This window comes from Theropithecus gelada, chromosome 2, assembly GCF_003255815.1.
Source record: "Theropithecus gelada isolate Dixy chromosome 2, Tgel_1.0, whole genome shotgun sequence".
Classification (NCBI taxonomy): domain Eukaryota; kingdom Metazoa; phylum Chordata; class Mammalia; order Primates; family Cercopithecidae; genus Theropithecus; species Theropithecus gelada.
This window is the reverse complement of record NC_037669.1, coordinates 63,721,269-63,749,092: the sequence shown is the minus strand read 5'-3', so window position 1 is coordinate 63,749,092 and position 27,824 is coordinate 63,721,269. Positions and strand designations below refer to the sequence as shown.

The following is a 27,824-nucleotide window of genomic DNA, read 5'->3' as shown; positions in this document are numbered from 1 at the left end:
CGTTTAGAGGGTACAAAATGTAAAAACAATGCTTTCAAAAAAATATGAAGAATTTATCCTCTGTGGTTACAGGAAAGTAAGTTAATCTCCCTGAACCTCAGTTTTTTTTGTTTTTTTTTTTTCTGGGTAGTTTAAAAAATCAAATGAGACAATTTATTTAAGAAAGCATCTTTCACATTATAAATCAGTTTACAAAAGCAGTGTACTATTTATATAAACATGAATTCCAGATATTAGAAGGTGGCAATACCTGCTGTTAGTAAGAATGCAGGAAGCACACAAGCAGTGTTGAAAAATCTTAAATAATATTTTAATCCCCTGCCCTTGGAGAAATGTATCATGAGGTCAGTGGGTGAGTTTCTTTGCCTACAAATTGTGTCTCCTTTGGATACAATTTGCAAAGGGCTGAGGACTGAGGTTGGACCCCCAGGCCCCATACCACAAAGTATTTCTGCTCAGCAGTCATATATTTTGCAAAAATAACCCACCCTCAACAAAGTAATGCCTGATTTAAGTTTCTGCAATTTCTAAAAGCCAAGGCATCTAAGATACTGAGATGAAATAGCATTCCCTGTTCCCAAATGAGTAACGCTATTTCTCACTCTTTTTTATTTTTATTATTTCAAAATTCTTGCCTCTCTATTGCAGAGAAATTTCCCAGAGTTTTGCAGCATCACTGTTGACAGGCAACCACATTTTCCTCCCAAGGCGACTCCTATTTCTGTGAGGTCAGAATTGCCAATGGGAGCACATATCAGGGGATGGGTTGATGGAAGAGAAGGCAAAAGGTCCAATTGTCCAGGGGCTGGGGACCATGAACCTTAGCCAACAGGAACAGAATGGAATCAGTGTACATCCTGCTGTCAGTGCTCTGTGATTATTTTCCCCTTTCCTTCTCCTAATGGATACGCTTGGAAGAAGGTGCATTCTTTCTCAGGAGAGAGCTCAGAACTGCACAGTTTTAGTGTATTTATTGTGCTATATATATACATACACAAACACACACACACATGAATACACTGTATATACACTACATAAATATTATATATATTAGTTTCAATAATTCTTTTCTAGGTAGGTCAGAAAATTCACATTTCTATGCATTATTAAAAAGAAGTTATGAGGCCGGGTGCAGTGGCTCACGCCTATAATCTCAGCACTGTGGGAGGCCGAGGTGGGTGGATCACCTGAGGTCAGGAGTTCAAGATCAGTCTGACCAACACGGTGAAATCCCATCTCTACTAAAAATACAAAAATTAGCTGGGCATGGTGGTGAACGCCGGTAATCCCAGCTACTTGGGAGGCCGAGGCAGGAAAATCGCTTGAACCTGGGAGGCAGAGGTTGCAGTGAGCCGCCATTGCACCACTGCACTCCAGCCTGGGCGACAGAGCGAGACTCTGTCTCAAAATAGAAGAAGTTATGCCATCTTGGGTGGTCAGAGAGTCACTGATTGGCATGAAAGCAGTTAAAATTCACCCAATTTTCCTGACCACTTTTACAAAACAGAGAAAATTTAGTAAGTTAATCTCTTACAGATATCTTGGGCTCTTTGAAATTTAGAGAGCTCTCTTACATCCTTTATTAATTGACCCTAAAAAAATTAGGAGCAGTCTGTGTGGTAGGTAGTATTGTCACAATATTTACAGTGGGCAACCCAAGAACAGAAGTTCTAAGACTTAAACACAAACTACATTGTTAGCTATTGACACAGTTAGGATTCTGAGACCTCTGTAATTATTGTCCATGCCTCTTTCCCCTTGATTAGACTTTCCCAAAGCATGTTCTGGGAAGCGTTCACTGTTGGAAAATCACTACAGAAAACTGAACCCCATGATCATGGACGTTTGGGAAACAGTGCAGGCTATACCCCTGTCTTCAAGTTCCGTAATGTACATTGGCACTGGAGAGATACAGAAATCCTGCAGGAAAGAAACTGTTTCGCCTTATTTAACCTTGAATTTTGCATATTATTTAGCTGCATGGTACTTTTTTTAAGCCCATAAACACACTGTAGGAACCCTTCCCCAGTGCCATCTAGCTTTATAACAACTCAGGGTGGGAGTCCTCGATTTGCACCTCTAATAAGTAGAAATGTTTCCTTTTCAATGTTCAGATTTGAGCAAAATCTCCCAGAGTAAGCTTTGGGCCAAATTGTAAGGTCTGTAAGACTGGCCATTGTGATGAAAACCATGGATTTAGAATTATGATGATACTGGTCAAATGAGGGATTTTTCTGCCACTTATTAGCTGTGTGCACTCTGTCCAGTTACTTAGTTCCTCCCAGTTTCAGTCTCTTCACCTGTAACATGAAAGCAATAACTGTATATCCCTTATTTGACTGCCATGAAGATGAAATGAGGCAGTGCATGCAACTCCTGGCATAGAATCTCACTTCTGTTCAGTATTTGATAAATTCTATTATTACTATTATTCTCATTATTTTCCATTTCAGCCTACCTCCTGGCATCCCATTCTGTCTCTTCCTCCTCCGATTTTTCTATCCTGTCACAGAGTCTTAAAAGACTCTGCTTCCAGCTATCTTGCTTACCTGGTATAGTGCAGAGATGCTATACACAATGCCTTCTAAGACTGGGCAGGTAATATGAAAGAGTGAAGGGACTAGGTGTGAGACAATAGGGGGTGTCCACTGAACTACGGCAAGCACTTGTGTTAAAGGGCCAGTCACTACTGGTATTTGTGCTTGTTAATGCCTTTTTGTTGTATTTTTACTGCATGGAAATATGGACTAGTGATGCCAAATTTTCAGATATTTAATGAGAAGTCAATGTTTATGTTTATATATAATTTTCCAATTTTTAAACACTCTTTTTAAGAACCTGTTAGAGTACCAGTTGATGACCCCTGGATCAGAGGGGTTTTAGCATCCTGTTCCTATATAGTAATAAAGAGCTGCAAGTTTAGAAGTGTTTCAGAGGTCATCTAGTTGAACTTCTACTTGATCAGAAATATTATTTATAATATACTAAAAAGGGTGTCATTTATCTACTCCTAGTCATAGAGCACTATGCATCTCATGGAAAAAAAAATTGCACCTTGTATGTACAAACTCATTGAATTCTCTTAGGAACCCCATGAGGTAGATGCTACTTTTTCCATTGTAATTATCATGTAATCCAGGCTTAGAAAACCAGTTTACCTCTTCTAAAGTCACAAAGCTATTAAGTGTCTGGTAGATTTTAAGAATGGAATTCCAGACTGTTTAGGTTTCAAAGCCAGTGCACTTAACCACTGGCTAAACAATTCTACTTGTTAAAATGCTCAGGGCTGATATTAAGCTGAAATTTGCTGCCCTGAAATGTCCACTATCTGGTCCCAGTTTTGCTCTCCTGAGACACAAATAATAAGTTTAATCTTTCTTCCACAAGACAGCCCTTCAAATATTTGAAGATGGCTCTCCTCTGCTGCTAAATCCTCTCTTCCCCAGGCTAAACATACTCATTTCTTTTCACTGACCCTCATAAGTCATGGCTCTCAGCCACTTCATCATCCTTGCACTGCTCCCCAGGAGAGTATTTCAATTTGTCAAAGTTCCTCTTAAACCATGATGCTCAGAAGGGAACACAATCCCTCTGTGTAGTTACACAAGTGCAGGTCAGGATGGAACTAGCACCTCCCTAGTTTTGGCCACCATGCTTTTATTAATGCAACCTGAGTAATGCCAGATTTTTAGCAACTGTGTAACAAGATAAGCAAACATCGAATATTGGTCCAACTTCACACTATAGAATTTTCTTATCTGCTTTTTTTTTTCAAACGTGAATTGAAGCAAAGCCACTTTAACTCACTCTACTCCTACTCAATATATTTAAGCAGGTCATTTTTAAAATTTAAATATATTACTTAGTACATATTCTTATTAAAATAACATCTTTATTTACTGTTTTGACTGATACTGATCTGTTTCATTTGTTTTTCTTTAATTTGACAACTGCAGCAAAACAGAAGAGAAAGAAACATTTTCTGTAGTGTGACCACTTTTTCCTAAATACATTCAAAAAGGGATCTTTCCTCTACTGCTCTAATATTGCTTGCAGATAAGTCTATTTATATTTCCCCCAAAACAAAATTTTAGAAAGTACTTTGCACACATTCCTGTTTTAATAGGATCTTGCTATATTATTGTTTTATTTAGTTTTTTTTTAAAAAAATTGGAAAATATGAGGAAGCAAAAACACTGAAAAGAAAATCTGCTGCTTGCCATTTTACTTACGTATATGTATTCTATATTCTATCTATATAATTGTATATCTATTTGTATGTATGCATCTACTTCATTATTTTCATTCCAGATATTTCTTATTTCTGCTATCTGATACACTCACTATCTCTTCTAGCTTTCTGTGATTCTTAGGTTAATCAACTATTCAATAGGATTGGGCTGAGAACTTACCACTAGAAACTTCTCGCTAGGCCAACTTTTAGCCCAGGGGTTGGAAAACTATGGCCATGAATTAATTATTCTTCACCTGTTTTTTGTACATAAAGTGTTTCTTTCAAAAACTGCCACTTCCATTTGTTTATGTCTCGAGTAAGACTAGTTTTGCATTCTAATAGTACAGTTTAGCAGTGGCAACAGTGCAACAGTGACAAGGCTGGATGTATTTGCTGTCTAGTCCTTTATAGTCTTTTACAGAAAAGATTTCCCAGTCTCTGCTTTGGTAGTTAGTAAGTAGTCCCTGCATTCTATTATTGAATTCATTGCTGAGAGCTGAAACTAGCATGATTTCCTCTCTCTGTACTAAACAACACTGAAAGCAAAAATAATTTAGCTACTTGCTTCAGGAAATTCTGGCTTCTAGAGGATAAAACTTACTTTTCAAGACCAACATCACCATCTGTATCAAGAGCCTGACCTTCTTGTACTCACCAAATTAAAGCTATTATGCCCTAATCTCTACCCACTTCTAACCAGCTCCTCATCTTGCAAGAACAACCTTAAAATCACTTAACCCAGATCATGAAGCCCTAAAATTATTGTTTAAAAAAAAAAAAAAAACTTCAGCTGAATTACATTTAAAGGACTTTAATTGAGCAATGAACAATTCAAAAATTGGGCAACCCCTGATTCTGAGGCAACCCCCAGAATCACAGCAGATTTGGAGAGATGCCAGGGATACTTCGTCATCAAAACAAATTTGTAGAAAATGGAAGGGAAGTGACATACAAAAATCGGAAGTGAGGTACAGAAACAGCTGGATTGGTTACAGACTAGCATTTGCCTGATTTGAGCACAGTTTGAACACTCAGCAGTGTATGACTGGTTGAAGCATGGCTGCTGGGATTGGCCAAGGTTCAGCTATTGCTATAGGCACATATTCCTAAGATAGGTTTTCAATCACATCTACCTATTAAGTTAGGTTACTGTTGGTCCACAAGGACTCAAATATAGAAGTATGAATTTCTTCACAGGCCATTTCTAGTTTGTATTAACAATAGCATCCACTTACTTCTCCTTCTGAGAAAGTATTACAACTATACCAAGTTGTATTCTCCCTGACTGTGGAAAGTCTAGCAAACTCAGATTTGCCCAATGAATAAGTATTTCTTGTCTCCTTTTTAGGAATGGAAAGTCAACACTACAGATCCTCAAAGCTATAGCAGCATCACTCATCTACATTCTCATATTCTGATTAATATAAATACAAAGAGCATTTCTATAAGATATAATTACGTGCACATTGCAGATTGAAAAACAGGTGCACACAGAGGCTGGAGCTATGCTTTGGTGATGTGTACGGTGTCCCAGATCAAGAGGTCACATAGTAGAGGGGACCCTCAATCAGGGATCTGCCTTCAAGTCCCAGGTCTCATTCTAGGTCACGAACTAAACTATATTTAGTTAACTATCACCTATTTATCTAAATAATGACAACTACTTATCTCCTCTAGGCCTTGGTTTCCTCAGCTATGAAAGTAGAAAGCTGACCTCTATTATCCATATAATTTCTTTCAATTCTGAAATTCATTGAAAATATAATTTTTGGGCCGGGCGTGGTAGCTCAAGCCTGTAATCCCAGCACTTTGGGAGGCCGAGACAGGCGGATCACGAGGTGAGGAGATCGAGACCATCCTGGCGAACACGGTGAAACCCCGTCTCTACTAAAATAAATAAATAAATAAATAAATAAAAGAAAATATAATTTTTCAGCAGTCTTAAAACTAATTTCTTCACACTAGTATCTTTCAGTAAGACTCCATGGCCTCAAGCAAAAGGCATATGAAAGAGACTCTCTTGATGACTGAGTTAAGATCTACAGCTTGGTTTCTCTGATTAAAAAAAAAAAAATTGTAGAAATTATTCTGACTATTTCCATAACAAACATATTTGCATTTATTTCATGCTGTTAACAACTTAACATGTAATCATGGCTCCTCTAAGAAAAGCAGTACTGCTTCTTCTATGATCACATTAACACGCTGTGTTGTATCTTTCTACTAATCTATCATCTATTATGACTGCCTATTTTGAGAGCTTGGCATAACAATTATCATAAGCGATAGCATTATATTCTGAAAACAAAGAATTTGATGGCACAATTTGTCTTGCTACTTTGCCTGACTTAATGGTGGTGGGATTTCCTAGTCTATACTATATTTTTCTCAGATCACAAATAGTTCACTTTTTAATTTATTATTGATTTAGCTTGATAGTAAATAACTTCATGAATGCTAAAGTTGGAAATCTGTTATAAAAATTATTAAAAATCTTCTCTTCCGTCTGGCCATGGATTTTTATCACACTGAAATAAAACTGTGGAGCTACCTGAAGAAAGTGAATTTGAGATTTTTAATTTTTCTGGTTTAGTTAATTAACTGGTCAATTAAAAACAAAAGGGCAATTAGTACTGCACACATTTGTTTTGATGATGAACATGACAACTGAAAATTGATCTTGATCTTTACTATGAAATCCTTTAGTGTTAAAACAATGTTGCTATAAATAAGGGGAGAAGGAAGCCCATTAGGAGTCACGCACTTGCAACAATGATTTCCTGATAAACTAAAGCAACACCAGTAAGACAATTAGAGAGAGAAGCTGCCCAATATTTTAATAATCCTCCATTGACCATTCTACTGCCCTGCACTTACAACAATAACCAAAGCCTTTCAGTAGTAGTTTCTACTTTTCCTGCTGCCAATGTGAGAAAATCATTTCATGTACTGCAAAAGAGATAAGAAAAAGGTATAATTTGTAATTGACCTGAGGATTTCCATAAACAGTAGGTATTAATGCACATAATTCTCCAGCATCCAAGTTGGTGTCGCCTAGATGTATTTATAGAAATTAAAAAGCACAATGTTGAGAGAATTGGACAAGAATAATTTCCTATTTTCCCCCACCATAGAGATGTCTTAAATTATTTTAGACATTCTCTGTAGCTTCTAAGTTAGATTGGGAAGTACCAATCCTTCATGAGCATCTTTCAGAAGCTTATTACAGAGCTATGAGTGCACATCTACCCCATCTTTTTATTCAAGAAATTGAACCTAGTTCTCACTGAAAAAAAAAAAAAGCTGGAAAACTCCTCTGTAAAAGATAAATGAGAGAATAACATAGATGCCATCTCTGTTAAGGTTGACTTTCATTGTCTCTCAAGTCTGCTGGACAAACCAAAGTTTAACATGGCAGCCACCTTCCAGAATTCTCCTGATGCCTGACGTCCAGCCATTATTTGACTTCTGCATTTATTCCTGGTTTCCTGGCAATTGTGCACATTTATAGACTAATGAATGGTTTTAGAGCCAGGAAATAGAGTGAGTGACACTTTTCCATTCCTTAAAAAAAAAAAAAAAAAACCCATGATTATTCCGAACCAAACAAAGAAAGTCTTAATGTTGTCTGGTTTAAGTATAATTAGCACTGCGTATAACCTCACTGTCACAGCAATAATTTCTGAGTTCTTTCATCTGCCTTCAGGAATCAGAAGCAAGTCAGTGAAACATGGTGAGAAGAGGTCATATAAAGACAGGGCTCACAGTCTGAAGCTACTTCAAAATACAGGATTGCATCTTTTTCTACCAAATACATGGTATTCTTGTTGAGTATGTATACATTGAGTTAAAGAAATACAGTTGGATAATCCTTTAACAGAAATCTTCACAGCCAAATGTGTCTTAGAGTTTAGAATTCATTAAATGAGAGATCAGCAAAAGAAATTCCAGAAGCACGAAAGCCAGAAAGGGTCAGATAATAAATGTTTTCAGCTTTGCAAGACATGTGGTCTCTGGAGCAACTATTCAGCCCTGCCTTTGTAGCACAAAAACAGCCATAGACAATACATCAATAAATGGGCATGTTGGGTTGCAGTGAAATTTTATTTACCAAAAAAAGGCAAAGGGCCACATTTGGTCAACAGGCTATGGTTTGCTGACCCTTGTTTTAGCCTTTAGAAAGGCAATGTGGTACAAATTTATATATTTCTTTATTTATAAATTTATGTGTACAAATTTATATGCATTTCTATATACTAACAGATATGTGTGTACAAATTTATATGTATTTTTATGTGCATGTATATACATATTATAGATAGATATGTACATTAAAGATACATATAAATTTTTGCGTGTGTGTGTGTGTATATATATGTATGTATATGCCCAATGAGCAATACACTTATCAACCAACATCTTTGTTTCAGCAGAAAAATGCATCAATATTTATAATAATTTGAGTGAAAAGATCTAAGCAACCACACATTGCTTGGTGTGTATTGCTTGGGGACAATTCTCTGCCACCAAATAAATTTTGCCACCAAGTTTACATGTAATTTTCAACTTTCAAAGATTTTTTTTTAATCGCAAGAAAAGGGATTATGGACCCGTACATACTGTTTTCTTGAAGTGTTTGAAATTGTTAATTTTGTACTGAAAAATTTCATGCAAGAAAAAGTAAATACACGTGGTCTTGGGGGACAAATTTTATCCATTAGTAACAGAACAATATTCTCAGAAGTTAGCTTATGAACCAAGATACTCACCACTCTGGGCCAAATTATCACTTAAAAGACCTCATCTAAAACAAAATGCTGGTGATACATTTTTGAGACTCTTTTTAAGTTCTAGAAGTTTCTTTACGTTAGACTTATATACTGATTTTCCTTTATTAGTCCATTTTGCCTCAAGTGACCTGTAGGATTCCAGGAACCTAGAATTAATTCCTGTGGCTATTTTGCATGTCAGTGACTAGCATAAATTTCACTCACTGAATATTTCTACTCTATTCTGCTGTGAGTAAATAACTACACTTTTCTTATCTGCATTGTTGTCATTGAGCCAGCGTATTCTCCTTCCTTAGGCATTTAAACTTTTACGAATGAAACTTTTACAAATGGCAACTGATGCATAAGTATTAGCTATTCAGGCTAGCATTATAGAGGAATGCCAAATATAACATCTTTCGGGCTTTGCCCTCATTATAGTATGCTGATAAGCAATCAGATGATAAAGGGCAACATTTGCTACGAATTATACACTGGATGGAATCAAATCATCTTAGAATATTAGAGCTAGAAGAAACTTGAAGGTGACTTCTAGGTCAAACCCTTCCATTTTCAAAGGAGGAAACTGACAATCACTGTGATTGTACATGAATCACTCAATGTTACTCAGCTGGTTAAGAGAAAGAGACAATAGTAGAAGCAAAATCTCTAGATTCCCAGTGTAGCCTTTTTCTCCGTAATACTAGGTTGTTCAGCTGTCAAATACAAACCTAGCTCATGCTTACTGAGTAGCTATGAGCTCTGCATTAGACACCACGCCGAGTATTATGAGCAAGTGTTATACATGGTGTTTATCATCAAGGTAAAGTACAAAAACCTTGGCAATATAATGGAGCCTTTGATAAGTGCAAGCCTTAGGAGAAATATATTGTGTCAGTCTGCTCTAGAATCTTTAAGAGAAACTTCATATAAATTTGGAATAAGCAATAAAGGGAGCCAGGTGCTGTGGCTCATGCCTATAACCCCAGTACTTTGGGAGGCCAAGATGAATGGATCACTGGATGTCAGGAGTTCAAGATCAGCCTGGCCAACATGGTGAAAACCTGTTTCTACTAAAAATACAAAAGTAGCCAGGCATAGTGGCATGCACATGTAATCCCAGCTACTCGGGAGACTGAGGCAGGAGAATCACTTGCTCTCAGAAGGCAGAGGTTGCAGTGAGCCAAGATCGTGCCATTGTACTCCAGCCTGGACAACAAGAGCGAAACTCCATCTCATAAAAAAAAAAAGGTGGGGGGTGCTTGTCAGATTACTTAGGCAGAAGGAGACAAAAACAAAATACAAACAGGACTAGGCAAAAATTTGTCTTCTTGGCTCACATATCTTAGAATTCCAGGGGTTTAGGTAAGATGTTTCATGATTCTACAATACCGGGTATGATTATAGGTTCCTTGAATGATGGAATAAATCACAATAACACTCAGATATAGAAAAAACAGAACTCTGCTTCTTACAGCTCTAAATTAGTCAAAGGCCACAAAGGAAATAGTACCCAGGAACAGAACTACAGCAAGCTGAGACTGTTGGAGGTAGCTTGCAAATGGAAAATGGGATAGAGATGACTAGGCTTTGCAGGTCTCCGGAAGAATGGGTATTTTAAATAATTTTCTAGCCCAAGGAAGTAGGGACTGTTTCTGGGTGTTAGAGATTTGGGGATCTATGGTATTTGGATCTATGTGTACTATAATCCAGGATTATTAAAGCCTAATAAGGGATATATTTGGCATAGAGCCTTAGCAAACTGTCCATGAAGGGGAATTGGAAGTTTTTAGCTGTGGCTGCAAACTTTCGTCAAGATAATGGTTGTGAGATATACCAGATCAACAGGTTTATTATATCTTGATAACTTAATAGAGAGAGTATACACTTTTTCTAACAATATTGACAAAGGTCCTGGCTTCGACTGCCATTGGTTTCAATTAAGCAATATGCTGAATTCTTTACAAAATATTGTAGCCAAAGAAATAGATTACTGATTGACAGTGACCTGGTCATATGCTCGTTCCTGCAGCTGGAAGGTGGAGGCAATAACTCCCTGACTGTATTGTCTGGTGGTATATAGGGAGATGGTTCCTCAAAAGAAAGTCACAGACCTTTTATCACAAGAAGAAGACAGAATTATTGGTAAAAAAAATAATGAATATCCATTAAATAAGTGTACCATGTAATTTATGTTATAAACTGAGGCTCTTTTGAGAAAAAGAGCCTATTGATAATATTGATAATTCTGCCATGACAATTGGATACATGGAAACTGTCCAGTGAAAACAAATATGTATGTTCATGCTACCATTATACAGTTTTTTAGAGAGATACAGACCCTAAGGAGGAATTCTATATTAATTAAATGCATCTATATAGAGATAATACATAATGCATGTGCACAGGAAATAGATCTTTGTCACCAGATTGGAAGTATTTAGTAGTAGTCTCGTGAGAAAAGGAAGATGAGAAACCTATTGTGTATAGTCTTGAATATCATTCCAAAGACTTTGGATGTTTGTGAAATTGAAAGTTATTAAACTCTCCATTGAATAAACAGGCATAATTGGACCAATATTTGTTTTAGGAAGAAAATTTTGATGTAACATTTAAATGAGTAGAAGGGACAGGAGATTTCCGGCAGGAAGACTATTCAGACATCCATTTGTTTTTTTTTTTAATCTTCAAAGCCACTACTCTGTTTAAAACCTTCATTATTCCTTTCTTGTACTATAAATGTAGCCTTTAATTACTCTGTATAATTCCACTTTTTACTCCATCTCTTTCATTCTCCACGGTGGCCAGAGATATAACATAAATTTTGATTCTGTTCTGCTTTAAATTCTCAATTATAATCTGAAAGTACAACATTCATATGCATTAACATGTCCTAAATGTCTTGTATATTTCAGCCTCTTTCCCTTTCTCCAACCTTGTCTCATGCCACAGTCCTTCTGAATATCAAACCGGACTTTCTCACATCTTTGAACATGCAACTCAAGCCTTGCTATAGGACCTGGGCACACTGTCTCTCTTTTGTTTAGGAAGCTAGTCCCATCCTTCCTCCATACCTATTGTAATCCCTACAACTCTTCACTTTTCACCCCATGTACACATACTCTTTGCCTGGCAAAGAGCTACTCTTATTTCAAGCCTCAGCTAAAAAATACTAATTGAACTCCACCCTATAAATCTCATACATCTTACATTTTTCTTTAACATTATCATATTTACTACACAAATATTTACCTGTGTGTGTAAGGTTTTTTTGTTTTTGTTTTCTGTTTTCGTTAAATGTCTCTCACAAGACAGCAGTACCTCAAAGGTAGAAATGAAGGAATTTAGGTTCACCATTAACACCTTAGTGCCCATTGTCTTGCAAAGAATGTAATTATATAAGGAAACAAATAAATAAATGTTTATGAAAATATAATAAATGAATCAATGGATATAATATATGATCTAATTTATGTAAGGTGTTAAAGGTTGTGGTGTCAAAAGGATTGGAAAGATGATGTCAGATATGAGAACATTTCAGAAAGAACATTGACTCAATATATATGTTGACCCCTGAATATTGTTTTTCTTCCTGTGATTTTTATCCTTTGATTAAATTTGGAAAGCATTTAATTTAAATTTTATTTAAATGTTAAATATAATCAATGTTTTTGGTTTAAGATGAAGGAACTCATGACAGAAAGAAATGAAAGATTTTTAAAATTTAAAAATACATCAGAGAACTGATAAAAATTTTATTATTTACTATCATCACACTTAAACTCCACACACTTCCAAAAAATATTTAAGATTTCAATAAAATATGTTTCCACTATGTTAAAGTTTCCAAAGGCTCTTATCACTTGATACATAATAGTTTTATCAAATGTAACCTACTACATCTCTTGATAGAAAAGCTGCAAAATTATACCATAAAAAGTCATAGAAATAATAAAGGCAATAATAGTGGCTGTTTTTGTAAACAATCAACCATACTCTTTTACAGTCATAGAGTTCATAATAACTGAGCTTAATTGTCAAGATTAGTTGCTGAGTCAACCTACATGAGTTGCTACAGAGCATGGACATAGATGAGTTTATTCTGAGCTTATTCTAAGTTTTTATGAGTTTAGGAGTTTTTATGAACTTCTTATTAGATTTCTCTTTTGGGCTAACGGCCAAACTAACACTTTATCTTGATTTCATTTATCACTACGTAGCTTAAATGTCAAAATAAATTAGAGAAAATTATGATGTAACCCCTTAGGAAAAGCATGTGTCATACCTGAAAGATAACACTGCTAGAAATTGATTTCTTGCAGAAATTTTGTAGCACAATATTAATTTTATTTCTTGTGATATTAGGACAAATAATGTTTTCTAATATTTGAGGTGTGAATTGAAATTAAGAAAATATGAGCTGAAATTACTGGAGTTTGCAGAACAAATGTATGTGTGGAAAGCATCCATTTAGGTTGGTTTATTTTGGATAATAGTATTAATACTAAATTGAATTAATATGCAGCAAATATATGCTTATTAAAATATTCATGTTTGTACATTTTTCATTTCATGACAATTTTGTCTCTTTCAGACTCTTGAGATACTGACTGGAAGATAGACTTTTTTTTTCCACCTGATTGTATGGGAGAAATTTTTGACCTTAGAAAGTGGAAATGAGGTTGCTATGGAAACTGGTAATTCTGCTGCCACTCATAAACTCTTGTGCAGGTAAAGTGTTCTATTATTATGAGTTTTGATTGATAAATATATTGGCATTGTATTTCTTTCTACGGGTGAAGCAATTTTCAAAATGCACAATTTGTATGTTATTTGAATGACTAAGTGATAATGTTTTGAAGGTAACCTCTATGACTCAGACAGGGAAAGTTTAATCCTTAAAAATGTATCAAATGCCAGTTTTAAATGGAAACTAACATTATTACATCTATACGTTGTCAAATATGACATTTTTATACAATGTAATTATGTAATATTTAATTATGTAATAATGTAGTATGACATTTTTATAAAAGAATACAATTAAATACTTTTTACCACCAATAAACAGTGAATAATTTTTCTTATTTTCATTATAGTGAAGTCTTTAAAAAATATATAATTAAAACACACATTTTCTTGCATGTTTAGAATTTGATATGACAAAAAAACAAAGCTATATTCATTTAGAAGAAAAGGTGATATGAAATGTTACCTAAGAACTAGAAATAACCTTATATATATTTTCTTTTTAATTATTGCAAAAGAATAGACAAGAACATGTTTTTATGTTCAACTTAAACATGTTAATATCTGTGTATCAGTTAACTTTTGCTTTGTAACAAGCCATGCCAAATGTGAGCATAATAAAATAACAAATAGTCATATATTTCGTTGATAAATCTGTGTGTTGGCAATTTAGGATGGGCTCAAATGGGTCTTCTTTTGGTTTTGCCTGGGTGCACTGCATCTTTGATGAGTTGAGTCATCTGAGACGTGACTACTCTAGAACATTCCTAACTGAGACAACTGTGCTGCCATGGCTCTGGTCCAAATGTTACCCTCTATGAGTCTGGATTCTTTTATATGGTAACTGCTCAGTGTTTCAAGAAAACAAAAGACAGAAAGATGCAGCATTTCCTGATGCCAAGGCTTGGAACTGCTACATTGCCATTTCTGTGACATTATTTTGACAATTATAAGTCACAAGACCAGTCCAGCTTCAATGGATGTGGAATGATACTACATCTCTTGATAGAAAAACTGCAAAATTTTACCATAAAAAGGCCATAAAAATAATAAAGGCAATAATTGTGGCTGTTTTTGTAAACAATCGACCCTAGTCTGTTACAATCATAGAGTTTATAATTACTGAGCTTAATTGTCAAGATTAATTGTTGAGCCTAACTATATGAGTTGTTACAGAGCATGGACATTTATTAGATCATGGGATTATCAAAGAAGCCTCTCTTCTACCATGCTATGCTTCTTCCCCCCGACTATGTGATGATAGGTACTAGTGAAGTTTCACATACTTATGACAAAGCAGTAATATATTGAGAGAGATGCAGAAATAAACATAATAATTTACAAGGCAGAAACACAGTAATTGCAAAGGACATATATTTTATAGCAATCCTGAGAAATAGATATGCTGATCTTAAAAGGAATGAGAATGCTAAAATATGCAGAAATCAACCAGGAGATTCAGAAAACCACATAAATAAAAGCAATTTTACCACTAGCAAAGCTAACAGCTAGAAGTGCTATAGTTATATTTACTCAAAGTGATTACAGTATTTTCATTGGTGACACTTCTAAGTCTCTAAAACAAAGATTTGGGGTTAAATAATAATGTATTCTTTTTTTGATAATAGATTAAGAAAAGACAGAAAAAGTCATCAAGATGCCCCCAAATCATACATGTATGAATAAGAATTATATTCCTACTCTTAAGTTTCATCTTCCTGTCAAAATTCAACATTAACATTTTGCCCTTTAAATATGTATATTGAATTAGCATAGGATCTCTAAAAGACCTTTCGTGTTAAATTGAAATAAATTATTATTCTCAGAACACATATCAAATCTGAGAAATACTCCAGCTCTTATATTAACTTTTATTTATCCAAATTGGATGTGATTCAACATGTCCTGTTGCTTTATTCTAATGGGTGAAATAATCATATACCCTTGGTGCACAATTTCCTTGTGAAAGAACAGGTTGGATCTATTTTTTTAAAGCCATAGCTACTTAAATAAGATAATCTAAGCTAAACATTGCCCAAGGGGTAAGGATGTTGATAATGATATACACAAGAGAGCATTGCTTTAAATGTGTTTGTTTTGTTAGAGATTTCGTGGTGTGTCTCCCTATTGGCGATACTATTTTAGTTTAGAAAATTAGATTGTCTGATGATAGAGTTCTATGACTATGCATAGTGATAACATCTTGTTTTTCCAAAATATACTTTTTATTCATTCTGAAATAGCAGCAAATCTTTCACAATTACTTGCTTTTTCCTTGCTATTTTAATTATTATAATTTTTCTAAAAGGTTGATACTTTAAATCTCCCTAGACTCTAAATTAAAACTTAAAATTTTTTGACAATCTCTCCTCTCATTTTCTAAAACTTAACTGCAACTTCTAGTGCCTTTATAGACATTGGCCTCACAGGCCTTCACAATGAAACTTAATCCCTACAGTCATACATGATTGATTCTGGGACACTTTTAAAGTTTTGAGTACTTAAAAATTTGATTGATCTATTTTAGTATTTTTAAAATATTAGAAGAAAACCAAGGCACATTTAATTAGGAAATACGGTTACTAATTGTATACTTTTTAACTGTTTCATTGATATGCATGACAGGATAAATAATGACCCCAAATATATCTAGGTCCTAATACCTGGAACCTGTGAGTGCTGCCTAATACAGTAAAGTGGATTTTGCAGATGTGATTAAGTTAAGGATCTTCAGATGGGGAGATTAATGGCCCTGGATTATCCAGATTGTAAGAGGGAGGCAGAGTTAGACCTGACAGAGGGGAGGCAATGTGGCAGCAGAGCAGAGGGAGATGTGAAGATGCTGCACTGCTAGACTTCAAGACTGAGAAAGGGATCATGAGCCACCGGGTGTGATGAAGGAAGCTCTAGATGCTGGGAAAGGCAGGGAAAGAGATTCTCCCCTCGATCTATGGAGGGGGCATGGCTCTGCCTGCACCTTGTTTTCAGCCCTGTGAATCCCATTTTGGACTTCTGACCTCCAGGACTCTCATATGTACTGTTTTAAGCCATAACATTTGTGGTAACTTTTATAGAAGTCATAAGAAACTAAATTCCTATGTTTCTTCCTCACTATGCTTTAAGCTTCCAGATGGCAGGGACTATATCTTGCTGGTACTTGGTAGGGATTCCATAAATATTTGTTAAATGAATGAATTAATTAATTACCAAAAGTTAATGTTGTTGGTCCTATTTATGTTATCATAGTAGAATAAATTTAGTCATATAATATCCTCTGGGGAACTGTTAGTCTGGTTCATTCCTTTATGGTTGCCAGTGTGTATTAAAGTTATGGTCGTAAGTTTCTAGAAGTAGAATTTTAATGACATTTTAAAAGTTTTAAATCATGCCCTATTTGAAACTCTGTGAGGGTGGGAAATTACATCTGCTTTATGTTTTACTGCTTCTCCATCCCCTAATACATGGATTCTAAATATTTGCTAAATGAATAAAAGAAAGGTTCATTCACTTCAACAAATATAAAAATATATTATAAACTATGATGTGCCAGGCAAGGAGCTTGGTGTTGACCTTCAATAATAGGTCCATGGGTTCCTGCCCTCTTCAACCTGCCAGTCTAAACAGGGAAACCAGCAAGTAAGTCCACTTCAGTTGAGATTCTGCCCCTTGTGACAAAAAGTTCTTCACTAATACAAATTAGAAAATTTGGTTTTGAGGTTGAGTTTGTAACAGAACTCTGCTGGGATAAATGCTTATTCACTACAGAAAATGAGGAAAAGAGCAAATAAAGGAATTATAAGAAGCACAATAATTCCTGGAAGGAAAAAAAAATCAAGAGGTTTCATATAGACTAAGAACATTTATTTTCGGCCTCAAATATACATATCTTAGAGTAGAAAAAATATATCAATGAGATAATTTGGATAACCAAATTAATATATGGAGAAAAATTTATAACTGTAAGTTTATTTTTTGTCCTTGTAGACAATGCACAGATTGTTTTCATGAAGAAATATTTGATTTATTTATTTACTTACTTATTTATTTATTTTTTGAGATGGAGTCTTGCTCTATTGCCCAGGCTGGAGTGCGGTGGCGCCGTATCAGCTCACTGCAACCTCCACCTCCTGGATTCATATAATTCTCCTGCCTCAGCCTCCTGAGTAGCTGAGATTACAGGCATGCACCACCACGCTGGGCTAACTTTTTGTGTTTTAGTAGAGACAGGGTTTCACCGTGTTGCCCAGGCTGGTCTCAAATTCCTGAGCTCAGTCAATCCACCTGCCTTGGCCTCCCAAAGTGCTAGGATTACAGGCATGAGCCACCACACCCAACCCAGAAATATTTTATTTTTTAATAAATACTAAATATTGTCAGTAACGGGTAGAAGCTGAAAAACCACATAGGGTCAAATTTTGTTGACCCTAGAATGTCACCTGTATAAGAAACCCAAGATTAACTGATGTGATTAACTGTCACATTTTCCCACAGTGAAAAATTCTCAGAATGCACCAGATGATTCTATTTTATTAAATCTTTCACCTTACCATGGTTTTTATGTAAAATTTGAGAAATATTAGACAGATTTCAAAATTTAAATTCCTATCTTTAAAAATTTGATAATTATTAAAAATGTTTAATAAATACTTGATGATAATAGGTTGAATCGTGTGCCATATCTGTTGTTATGAGTTAACCAGGGTTAGAGACAGCACAATTTTAAATGTGTGGACTATTAGAAGCTCTGCAGTCCTTAAGAAGAGTGTCAGTGAGTGTCAATGGCTGCTATTATAGATCAAACATAATAAATAATAGCAGAATACTAGTTACAAGGAATGTGATTTTCCTGACATTCAGTATTCATATAGTCTTAAGAATTTCTGCCTAATGTATTCTCTTTTGACATTGTTATTTTAACTAAGTACTACCATTTAAATGGTAGTTTATAAAACGTTCACTTGGTTCATAAATATAACCACTTTTTTGTCATTTGTGTTTGTTTTGCCATGGGTTAAGGACTTTTATATGTATTTTATGAAATTATGGACTGAATACCTATTTGGTTAGTTCTGAAGAAGTACCAGCTATTCAGTAGGAGACTTGGTTTTGTCATGAAGAAGTGCAATAATTCAAGGAAGTCAACATAGAGCTAGTCACATTTATTGGCAGAGTAGAATCAAAGCCCTCCTTGAGGCATTCTAATTACTGTATTATGCCAACAGGGCCTAATGAGCTAGTTTCTCCTACTGTATTAATTACTCTTGAAGAATAAACTGAGACTCAAAATTATAATAAGTCTTTGCTGCCATCATTTTTATGTAATGTTTGCTGACAAATGTGGTTATATTATTTTCAAAACTTCTCCCAAAGTAGTCGACATTTAACACTAAGATAAAGTTGTTTTTAGGGCTGATACCAATAAAGAAAGAAAAAATCCTGGCAGGATTTTTACATAGCTTACTGCTTTATAAATAACACAGCCTGCAAGTGAATCTGGGAGGAAGTCTACCTCTTTCTAAATACTCAGTCAGGCACCTAGGAAAAAGGGACATTGGAAAGTATTTATGATTGCCTGAATTTCACTCTATTTCAAACATAGCCTTTTATTGAATTGAGAGCCAGAGCAAATGAACTACCTGAGAGAGAAAACCAGAAGAATGAAAATATTCACTATGACCAAGATTTCTTCAAAGACAACGATGTATCACACAGCAAATCCATGAAAATTGGCAGGTGTAATAAACCTGCTTTGCTCCAGGATCCCAGAAGCACATAATGGATATTCCTTTGGGTCAGAGTGTGAATGAATATTGAGTACATCAAAACCCACACTCTGCCTACGGTCTTGTTCGGATTTATTGTTAGCATAATAGCACCTTTAGGAATGGAACACCGGGCTATATTTTTAAGCCAAGTGACATCTTTGCAATTTCTAATAGAAATGGTCCAATTTAGAAATGCTGAAAACACCGTTTTCATGCAGTGCCTACTGATAAAGGTGGTTATATGATTATCAAACCTTCTTGCAAAGTAATTGATTCTTAAACCTTAAATGAAATTGTTTGTTAGGACTGATAACAATGTAGGAAAAAAATTACGTTTTGTCAGCATTGGGAGGAAATGATTGGTATGCAGACTGGCACGCTGCAGGAAATGTAGGCTCTTAGTTGAATGGAATGTGAGTAATTGTGTTTTCACCATGAAGTCTTTGAAGAAGAGGGTCAAGTATTCTATGGAAGTGGTAACACCAGGTCATGTTTTCACTTTAAGGGTACTCAAAAATAGCTATGCCACGACTTGAAAATAGCATGGAAGGATTCATAATATTTTTCTTTTTCTTTTTTTTTTTTTTTTTTTTTTGAGACAGAGTTTTGCTCTTGTTGCCCAGGCTGGAGTGCAGTGGCACAATCTCGGCTCACTGCAACCTCTGCCTCTCAAGTTCAAGCAATTCTCCTGCCTCAGCCTCCCGAGTAGCTGGGATTACAGGCATGCGCCACCATGCCTGTCTAATTTTGTATTTTTAGTAGAGATAGGGTTTCTCCATGTTGGTCAGGCTGGTCTCGAACTCCTGACCTCAAGTGTTCTGCCCGCCTCGGCCTCCCAAAGTGTTGGAATTACAGGCGTGAGCCACCGCGCCCGGCCCAGGATTGATAACATTTTTCTTCCTCCAATTTAAAGAATTCCAGATGCTTAAAATCAAACTCCTTGCCATTCCATCAAGTCACGAAACAGTCTGTCTTCTTCTGCCTACCTCTTTCGTCTCTACTTTTACTTAACTTCCCTTTGCTCACTGCATTAGAGCCACATTTTTTTCTCACGCTCGTTGAAATATCAAGATTGTTCTCTGCTTAGGGTCTTTGCGTGTGCTGTTCAGTTGTGTGAAACACTCTTCACATCTTTCTATGACTGGCTCTTTCCATTATACCCATCTCCACTCAGTCACCTCCATAGTCTGACGTTCCCTTAGGACCTTGTCTGGGTAAGTAGGCGCTTATCGCACCATTGGTCCTAGGCACTATCGTCAACCATTTTTACTGTTTTCAATGAGCTCATCGCTATCTGAGATTAACTTATTTATACGTTTTTTACTATTGCACTTTCTGCCTATACCTAGAGGAATATAAGTTTTATGTAGGTAAAAATAGTGTGCGTCATATAAGTGGCTGCATCGCTGATGCCTAGTACAGTGCCTGACACATAGTACACACTCAATAAATATTTAAAATAAATGAGCACGTTATTGACCTCTCAAAATAAGACCCCAAGGCTACTTGGGGATAAATCAATATTTCCAAACACCTTTAGCAATTGAACTGGTTATTATTAGAATCTACTTTTAGGCATAAATGTTTGAATCACAATACATATTTTGGGCTTAGGATTTTTTTTTAATTTTTAAAAACTATACTGTATACTGAAAGCAGAAAACTATTCCTAATTTTTGAAACTAATACAGTTTGCTTAGACACACTTGACCTAGGCAGGTATAACTTCAGTGTGGTTTGTTCAGGGAGTAGCACATTTAACATACAGCCAATGCTGTTTCAGTATTACTGGGTAGCAAATACACATTGACTTTGTGTCAAAAATAACTTAAATATTTAAACTTGTGGGCTGTATTTTATCTCAAGATGTATTTGTTTTTCCTTTTCAGTTCTGTTGTTACCAGTCAAGTTAATCCACCGTTACCTCTCCCCCAAGACATTTGTAGCAGCCACCTGCAGTTTCTCTCTATTTTGAGGCATCCTCTGTGTCCTTAGATTATTGACACAGACGCCTATGCAGAGAAAACTTCATAAAGCACGGCTGATTTTGTCATTACTCTATGTCAAGACCTTTACAGATCCCATCTCCTATAAAGTTCAAACTGTCTAATCAAGCATTCAAATTCAATTTCCTTCAACAAATATTGGAAGTTATCTAATTAATTCAATTCTACCTGTGTCATGAGCCATGCCTTCCCTTACTCTCCTTCATGTATCCTTCATTCAAGTCAGACTGTGCTACTCGTAAGATCTCTGCACTTTTTAAAAATCCCCAGGTCTCTCCTCATATCATTGTGATCTTCTGCATTGTTCTTCTTCAGATCCATTTCTGTTTATTAAAGGCAAATCCAATCTTTAACACACTTATTCAAATGCTATGTTCACTCTGATTAATCCTCCCAGTAATATATTCTTCCTTTTTCTCCTTAAACTTTGATTCCCTGAAGAAGAATTTTGTCATTTCCACACTCCTTACTTAGAATCAGGTCATTTCTCTCAAATATATATTCATTCTGAGAAATACATAGTATTTACACTTGCTGAATTTGTAATTGTAGAATTCTTAGTCTTAAAGGGAAAATAAAAACTCAAGTCGAATATTTGATTAGTCATACCTCATAACTAGTGCATTATAGTTTATAAAGCACTTTATGAATAGTGTTTCATCTGACCTTGATAGTGGGCAAAGGAAGAAACTATATTTGAGTTTCAGACTTTCTTTCTTTCCCTTCTTTCTTTTCTTTCTTTTTTTCTTTCTTTCTTTCTTTTTCTTTCTTTCTTTCTTTTCTTTTCTTTCTTTCTTCTTTCCTTCTTTTTCTTTCTTTCTCTTTCTCTTTCCCTTTTTCTTTCTTTCTTTCTCTTTCTCTTTCCCTTTCTCTTTCTTTCTTCCTCTTTCTCCTTCCTTCTCTTCCTTCCTTCCTTCCTTCTCTTTCTCTCTCTCTCTTTCTCTCTCTCTTTCTTTTTCCTTCCCTTCCTTCTTTCCTTCCTTCTTTCCTTCCTTCCTTCCCTCCTTCCCTTCCTTCCTTCCTTCCTTTCTTTTCTTTTCTTTCTTTCTTTCTTACTTTCTTTCTTTCCTTCTTTTTCTTTCTTTCTCTTTCTCTTTCCCTCTTTCTTTCTCTTTCTTCTTTCCTTCTTTCTCTTTCTTTCTCTTTCTCCTTCCTTCCTTCCTTCTTTCTCTTTCTCTCTCTTTATTTCTTTCTTTCTCCCTTCCTTCCTTCCTTCTTTCCTTCCTTTCTTTTTTTCCTTCCTCCTTTCTTTTTCTCTTTCTTTCATTCGTTCATTCTGGGTCTCGCTCTGTTGCCCAGGCTGAAGTGCAATGGCACTATCACAGCTCACTCCTCACTGCTGGCTTGACCTCCTAGGCTCAAACAATCCTCTTGCCTCAGCCTCCTGAGTAGCTGGGACTATAAGCATGCACCACTACATCTGGATAATTTTTCTATTTTTTGTAGAGACTGCCTCTCACTGTGTTGTTCAGGCTGGTCTTGACTCCTTGGCCCAAGCAATCCTCCTACCTCGGCCTCCAAAGTGCTGGGATTACAGCCATGAGTCACGGCACCTTGCTTCATTTTTTTTTAATTTTTGATTTTAATTTTTCTGTGTACGTAGTAGGTGTATATATTTATGGGGTAGGTGAGATATTTTGATATAGGCATGCAGTGCATGATAATCACAATATGGAAAATGTGGTATCCATTCCCTTAAACATTTATTCTTTGTGTCACAAACAATCTAATTATACGTATTTATTTAGTTGTTTATTTATTTATTGTCTCTGTCGCCCAGGTTGGAGTGCAGTGGCACGATTCTAGCTCACTGCAACCTCTGCCTCCCAGGTTCAAGCATTTCTCCTGCCTCAGCCTCCCAAGTAGCTGGGATTATAGGCGTGCACTACCACACTCAGCTAATTTTGTACATTTAGTAAAGACGGGGCTTCACCATGTTAGCCAGCCTGATCTCAAACTCCACACCTCAGGTGATCTGCCTGCCTCAGTCTCCCAAAGTGCTGGGATTACAGGCACAAGCCACCATGCCTGGCCCCGTTGTTTTCAAGTGTACAATTAAGTCATTATTGACTATAGACACCCTGTTGTGCTATCAAATACTAGGTTTTATTTTTTCTAACTTTTATTTTGTACTCATTAACCATCCCTTCGTGTCCCCCTCCCACCATCCCAGTTTCCTTCCTAGCCTCTAGTAACCATCCTTCTGCTCTCTATCTCCATGAGTTCAATTGTTTTCATTTTTATATCCCACAAATAAGTGAGAACATGTGAAGTTTGTCTTTTTGTGCCTGACTTAGCTTAATGACCTCCAGTTCCATCCATGTTGTTTCAAATGTCAGAATCTGGTTCTTTTTTATGACTAAATAGTACTCCAGTTTGCATAAGCACCACATTTTCTTTATCAATATATCTGTTGATGGATACTTAGATGGTTTCCAAATTTTGGCTATTGTGAATAGTGCTGAAACAAACATGGGCATGCAGATATATCTTCGATATATTGATTTCCTTTATTTTGGGTATATGCCCAGCAGTGGGATTGCTGGATCATATGGGGACCCTAGTTTTAGTTTTAGTTGCTGGATCATATGGTAGCTCTAGTTTTAGTTTTAGAGGAACCCCCAAACTGTTGTCCGTAGTGGTTGTACTAATTTATATTCTTACCAACAGCATGTGATGGTTCCCTTTTTTTTCACATCCTCACCAGCATTTCTTATTGCCAGTCTTTTGGATATAAGCCATTTTAACTGGAGTGACATATCATGGGGTGATATCTCATTGTAGTTTTGATTCACATTTCTCTGATGATCAGTGGACGTTGAGCACTTTTTCAAATACCTGTTTGCTATTTTTATGTCTTCTTTTGAGAAATAGCTATTCAAATCATTTGCCCATTTTTTAATTGCATTATTAGATTTTTCCTTAGGGAGCTGTTTGAACTCCTTATATATTCTGATTATCAGTCCCTTGTCAGATGGGTAGTTTACAAATACTTCCTTCCATTGTTTTGGTTGTCTCTTCACTTCATTGATTGTTTCCTTTTCTATGCAGAAGCTTTTAAACTTGATATGATCCCATTTAAAGACTGTTTCTTGACACAGACTCAATTTTTTTGGGGGGGAGGGAAAGATTTTCTCTTTCACTCAGGCTGGAGTGCAGTGGCAAGATCATAGCTCACTGCAACCTCAAATTTGTGAGCTTGAGCTATCTTCCCACCTACACCTCCTGACTAGCTGAAACTACAGGCTCATACCACCATGCCTGGCTAATTATATATATATAGATATATATAATATATAAAATATATAATATATAATTATGTATAATATAATAATATATGATATAATATATATAATAATATACATATTATATATATAGAGAGAGAGAGAGACAAGGTCTTGCTAATTCTTAAACTCCTGGCCTCAAGTGATCCTCTTGCTTAAGCCTCCCAAGTAACAGACTCAAATTTATGTAACAGTTAACCTTTAAAATCTGAGACCAGTTGTAAGGGGGAAATCACCCAGGGCCTTGTAAGTCATACTAAGGAACTGGACTATGTTCAAATTACCTCCAAATTACCATAGTGGGGGCTTATTCATGGAGGATATGTGCCAATCCTCCCAGTGGATGCCTACAACCACGAATAGTCCCAAGCCCTATACATATTATGTTTCTTCAATCTGATAATAGAGCCAGCTACTAAGTGATTAAAGGTGGGTAGCATACACAGCAGGGGTGCACAAGACAAAGGGATGATTCACTTTCTGGGTGGGACAGACTGGGATGGAGCAGGATGGTGTGGGATTTCATCACACTACCCAGAATGCAATTTAAAACTTATGACTTATTTATTTCCAAAATTTTGCATTGAATATTTTTGAACCTTGGTTGAGCATGGTAGCTGAAACTGGGGAAACTGAAACCACAGAAAGTAAAACTGTAGATTAGGCGGGACTATTATACTTAGATTTTTTTATTTTGGCAAATATACTGTCATTAATTTTATTTTTTTATCTTTTAAAAATAAATACCTTAATATATTTAACTAGTATAAATTGACAGAACAATTAATCTATATAAAAATAATCAGTTATCAAACTTAAATTCACATTGGAATCACTTGAGGACATTTAAAAATACTGTTACTACAATCCCACTCAGAAATTTAGAGTTAATTTGTCTGTGTTCAGTGTAATCATTCATTTTTGTTTTTGTTTTTGTTTTGTTTTCCCTGGAGACAAAGTCTTGCTCTGTCACCCAGGCTAGAGTGCAATGGCGCGATCTCGGCTCATTGCAACTTCTGCCTCCTAGGTTCAAGCAATTCTCCTGCTTCAGCCTCCTGAGTAGATGGGATTACAGGCACGTGCCACCACACCTGGCTAATTTTTGTATTTTTAGTAGAGACAGTTTCACCATGTTGGCCAGGCTGATCTTGAACTCCTGACCTTGTGATCCATCTGCCTCAGCCTCCCAAAGTGCTGGGATTACAGATGTGAGCCACTACACCCAGCCAATCATTCAGTTTTTAACTTTTATTAAAATCCAAAATATCTCAGTAAGTATAATGTGCATAAATTGCGTCAGTTCAATGAATTTTCATAAATTCAACCTACCCATGTAAGCAGCAACCAAATCAAGATGCAGACCATGGCTGGATCCCAGAAGCCCTTTCCAGTCACAGCTGAGACACAGAAGGGTAGCCACTATCTGACTTCTCATCACACAATTTACTTTTATTGTATATATGTAAATACTACCTATATGGCCATTTAGTGTGCATTCTTTCATTTCTGGCTTCTTTTGTTCAGTGTTGGGTTTGTGAGATTCATCCAAGTTGTTGTGTATAATGGCAAGTTTGCTTACTCTCATTGCTGGGTAGTACATTGTTCCATTGTATGAATCTTTTACATCCTGACTTTCCATTCTACTCTTGATGGACCTTGGTGTTTTTAAAAGGACTTAAGTTTTTTTAAAAGCTAAGCAAATTATTCTAGTGTGCTGTTTCTGAGGTTGAGTATCACCAATGTAGTCATAAGTGTACGTAAAAAAAAAAAAAAAAAAAAAATTGAATTGAGATCCCATTAGGCTTCCATGGAATTTGTGGTAGTGTTTTTAAACTTGCATAATTCTCATATTTACTTATCTCTAGTTGAAAATTACCAACCTATTTAGCCAGGGTGTACTGGAGCTGACACGTAGCAGCTCATGAAAGCTGAATGTTAGTTTCAGGAATTTTGTAAGCAAGCTGTTTAAACACAGCCATTATTAAAAATTAAATAGATATCCAATTAAAATAATTATATTCAAAATTTTATAACTATTTAAAATTCATTACTTCCAAATTATTTTATAATATTTTCCTATTACTTATGGTCTTGCGGTTGTTCATATCTATTGTCTTTGTATGGTGGAAATATCATATCGTGGAAACTACTGAACATTTCTTCCCAAATTATGTCATGTTATTATCTTGAAATCACTCATGGGGAGTATTTACACCACAGTAATTGGCAAATGCTACAAAGCAGGTCCTCACTTAGTGCTGATGCTGAAAGGGTTTCAGTAATGGGTATAATTTGTATGACAGTGAGAAATAGTCCAAGATTATATTGCATATCAGCTGTAATGATAACAAATGTTTACTAGGAATAGAGTTAGCAGATTGGGATAAAATTCCAATTGTCAGGTCATGGTCGAATTGCAACTGGAGCTTAGCTAGATATAAATGTTCAATAAAACTTAGCAAAAGCCTTCTATGAAAATCAATTGACTTATGGATTTTATAATAACTTATGATATATATTTTATTATTTTTAAATTGTGTGCTACACATCACATCCATTGCATTAGTAAATTTGATAATAAACATGTCTATGTACATATATATACATCTATATGCACACAAATATATGTATCCACATTCTTTTCAGAGACATGGTTGTTAAATAACTGCTAGCATGTTGCTCTGTTGAGCCATGTTTTAGTTTTTAGCTATTTTTTATTAGTGGAAGTATGCCATGTTTTGCAGATTTATTTGGTACAAAAAACAAGATAGAGAAATAAGTACCAAGACCCCATGGTGCCCTTAGGAATATGTATATATACACACCCACACACACACACACCCACACACACACACATATATATATGTTCTGTAATGTATATCTGTGTAGATATATATTTTCTATATATATGATATTACACTAAATGATATTGTAATTGTTTTGTCTCTTTTAGCATTAATTTAGATTTTGATATTTTGCTCATCATACAGAATTAGTACTAAATTGAAGAACAAAGA

General features: G+C 35.5%; 1 protein-coding gene across 11 annotated transcripts in view; it reads left to right on the top strand.

Annotated features, from left to right (window-relative positions):
- Window positions 1-27,824, top strand: part of CNTN6 (contactin 6) — a 303,195-nt gene that overhangs the window by 44,203 nt on the left and 231,168 nt on the right. For 9 of the 11 annotated variants that reach the window (XM_025375842.1, XM_025375844.1, XM_025375840.1 and 6 more), the window contains one exon: window positions 13,598-13,734. The exons of the other annotated variants lie outside the window; for them this stretch is intronic. In XM_025375842.1, the coding sequence (XP_025231627.1) occupies window positions 13,680-13,734 (55 nt within the window). In that variant the 5' untranslated portion in view covers window positions 13,598-13,679. The remainder of the gene's footprint in view (window positions 1-13,597; window positions 13,735-27,824) is intronic. 11 annotated transcript variants of the gene reach the window in all.